This window comes from Amblyomma maculatum, chromosome 3 (genome assembly GCF_055883805.1).
Source record: "Amblyomma maculatum isolate TAMU_Amacu chromosome 3, ASM5588380v1, whole genome shotgun sequence".
NCBI classification, from domain to species: domain Eukaryota; kingdom Metazoa; phylum Arthropoda; class Arachnida; order Ixodida; family Ixodidae; genus Amblyomma; species Amblyomma maculatum.
Window position 1 is genome coordinate 177,274,147 of NC_139346.1, and position 1,778 is coordinate 177,275,924.

Below are 1,778 nucleotides of genomic sequence, written 5' to 3' on the forward strand. Positions count from 1 at the left end.
ACTGTTTCTATATCATTTCCGTCATCAATGTAGGTGGTAGTGCTATCTGCATGTTTAATGTCACAAAACACGATGTGGGCTATGCGGGACGTCGCAGTGGAAAGCTCCGGATTCCGAACAGCCATCTAGTGTTTCAGCCACGTGCCTCCATTGAAATGTGGCTACTGCTGTCAGAATTCAATATTGCAAGCCACTGAGGCTGAGCTGCCTTGGCTGGTCTGTGCTGTTAAAGGATCAGGAGCACAGACAGTACAGCCACCAATACAGTTTTTTCCAAAGGGCAGCTATTAGGCCTATTACTGTAACAACCTTACACGGGCAATCAGGCGAGAAGACACCAAACCACATTTCCTCTGGGCATGCATACTAATTAGCATTCTTAAGAAGTGTGCCACAAGGGAGGTGCAGGGGGCCACCAACCTCCTTTTGCTGAACTGAAGCTGTGCAAATAAGAGCTGAAGATGTCCAATAATTGATGACGGGCTGTACACAGCAGAAGAACCAGACCAGCTGACAGCCTCTGGCTCACCTTTCCCTGTAAATGTACAAGGGCCTGACTGAGGCAACTAAAAATTGGATGTGCATTTGACAGATATGTATGCAAATCATGAAAACTAGCCTTCATTCTACTTACACTACAAGCATTGTAAAGCACTGAAATCTTACTGACCAATCAGCGTTGACATTTCACTGCCGACGTCCTCCTCATCAACAATACAAAAGTCGTATCTGGAGCTGCGTCCGCTTGAGTTTTAGCTAAAAGCACCATACATGCATGCAACTATAAAGTTAAAAACCAAGCTGAAGTGCAACCGAATTTTCTCTTTCAGGAACATTTTCCTTAACGTCGGAACAAATGAGGGCTTCAATTACTGCTTTAATTTTACATGCTGCATGTGCCAATTGACATTACTTATACAGCACACCTGTAGCACAATCCTACACTATTTAAAATTCTAAGTGCGTCTCAAGCACACGTACAGAAAAGCACCTACCATTAGGAGCTGGGAACTTTACACGTTCTTGTGGATCCTCCTCTGGATCCCACATGTACAGTGAATGCCGAAATGCAGGGTTATGGTACAACACCTGTGCAAAAAAACAAACAAACTAGAAGGCCCTAAAGGTGCACACACACACTACTTTGAACACAAGTGATTATGAGTACAGAGCAGGGACGGAGAATGAATCCACTGCCTTATCCGTTTTCGTCTGTCTTAATGCTCAGCCATTCTTTTTCAATACATGCTGTTCTGTCATGCTGCACAAGAACTGACTATTAATGTGCAGCACACGTGCAGCGACAATTTGCTTCACTCAGTCATTTTAACTTACATACCTGCAGGAAGCTGTTCAGGTAGCAGGTTGCACCAAGGTTCTTCAGGCCAACAAAGCCTCCCTACAAATATTTCCCAATTAGGCGCGAGAACTGCAAATAAAGGCGTTTCATCTTACCTCAGCTCTCCTTTCAGCATTAGGGTCATCTACATCATGCCAGGCGCTGTCTTTGATTTCTTGCAGCCAACTGCGCTCTCCGAGACCAGACAAGCAACGGGGATTTCCTGAACAGTTTCGCCTTTAAAAGACAATTGACAAATGAGATCGACATGGATGTGCAGGCATTTTGGCTGAACAGCTACCTGAAGCTTCCCATGATCACCGCTTTTTTTCCTCTTCATAAAAAAGGTCACACGGTAGTGATTCTAAATGCACTGCCCTACATTAATACTCCTCATTAAGGTCCAGCAACAACGAGGCACCCTTTTCTGCGTTCTGGC

The 1,778-nt window shown here is 44.7% G+C and overlaps 1 protein-coding gene across 1 annotated transcript in view; it reads right to left on the bottom strand.

The window, feature by feature from the left end:
- The window catches only part of LOC146197040 (ubiquitin carboxyl-terminal hydrolase 48-like), a 59,958-nt gene that overhangs the window by 57,354 nt on the left and 826 nt on the right, over positions 1 to 1,778 (bottom strand). Inside the window, exons 2-5 of the mRNA XM_084598753.1 lie at positions 1,456 to 1,576; positions 1,340 to 1,399; positions 996 to 1,089; positions 421 to 535 (exon numbers count right to left, since the gene is read on the bottom strand). Of these exons, the coding sequence (XP_084454879.1) occupies positions 421 to 535; positions 996 to 1,089; positions 1,340 to 1,399; positions 1,456 to 1,576 (390 nt within the window). The remainder of the gene's footprint in view (positions 1 to 420; positions 536 to 995; positions 1,090 to 1,339; positions 1,400 to 1,455; positions 1,577 to 1,778) is intronic.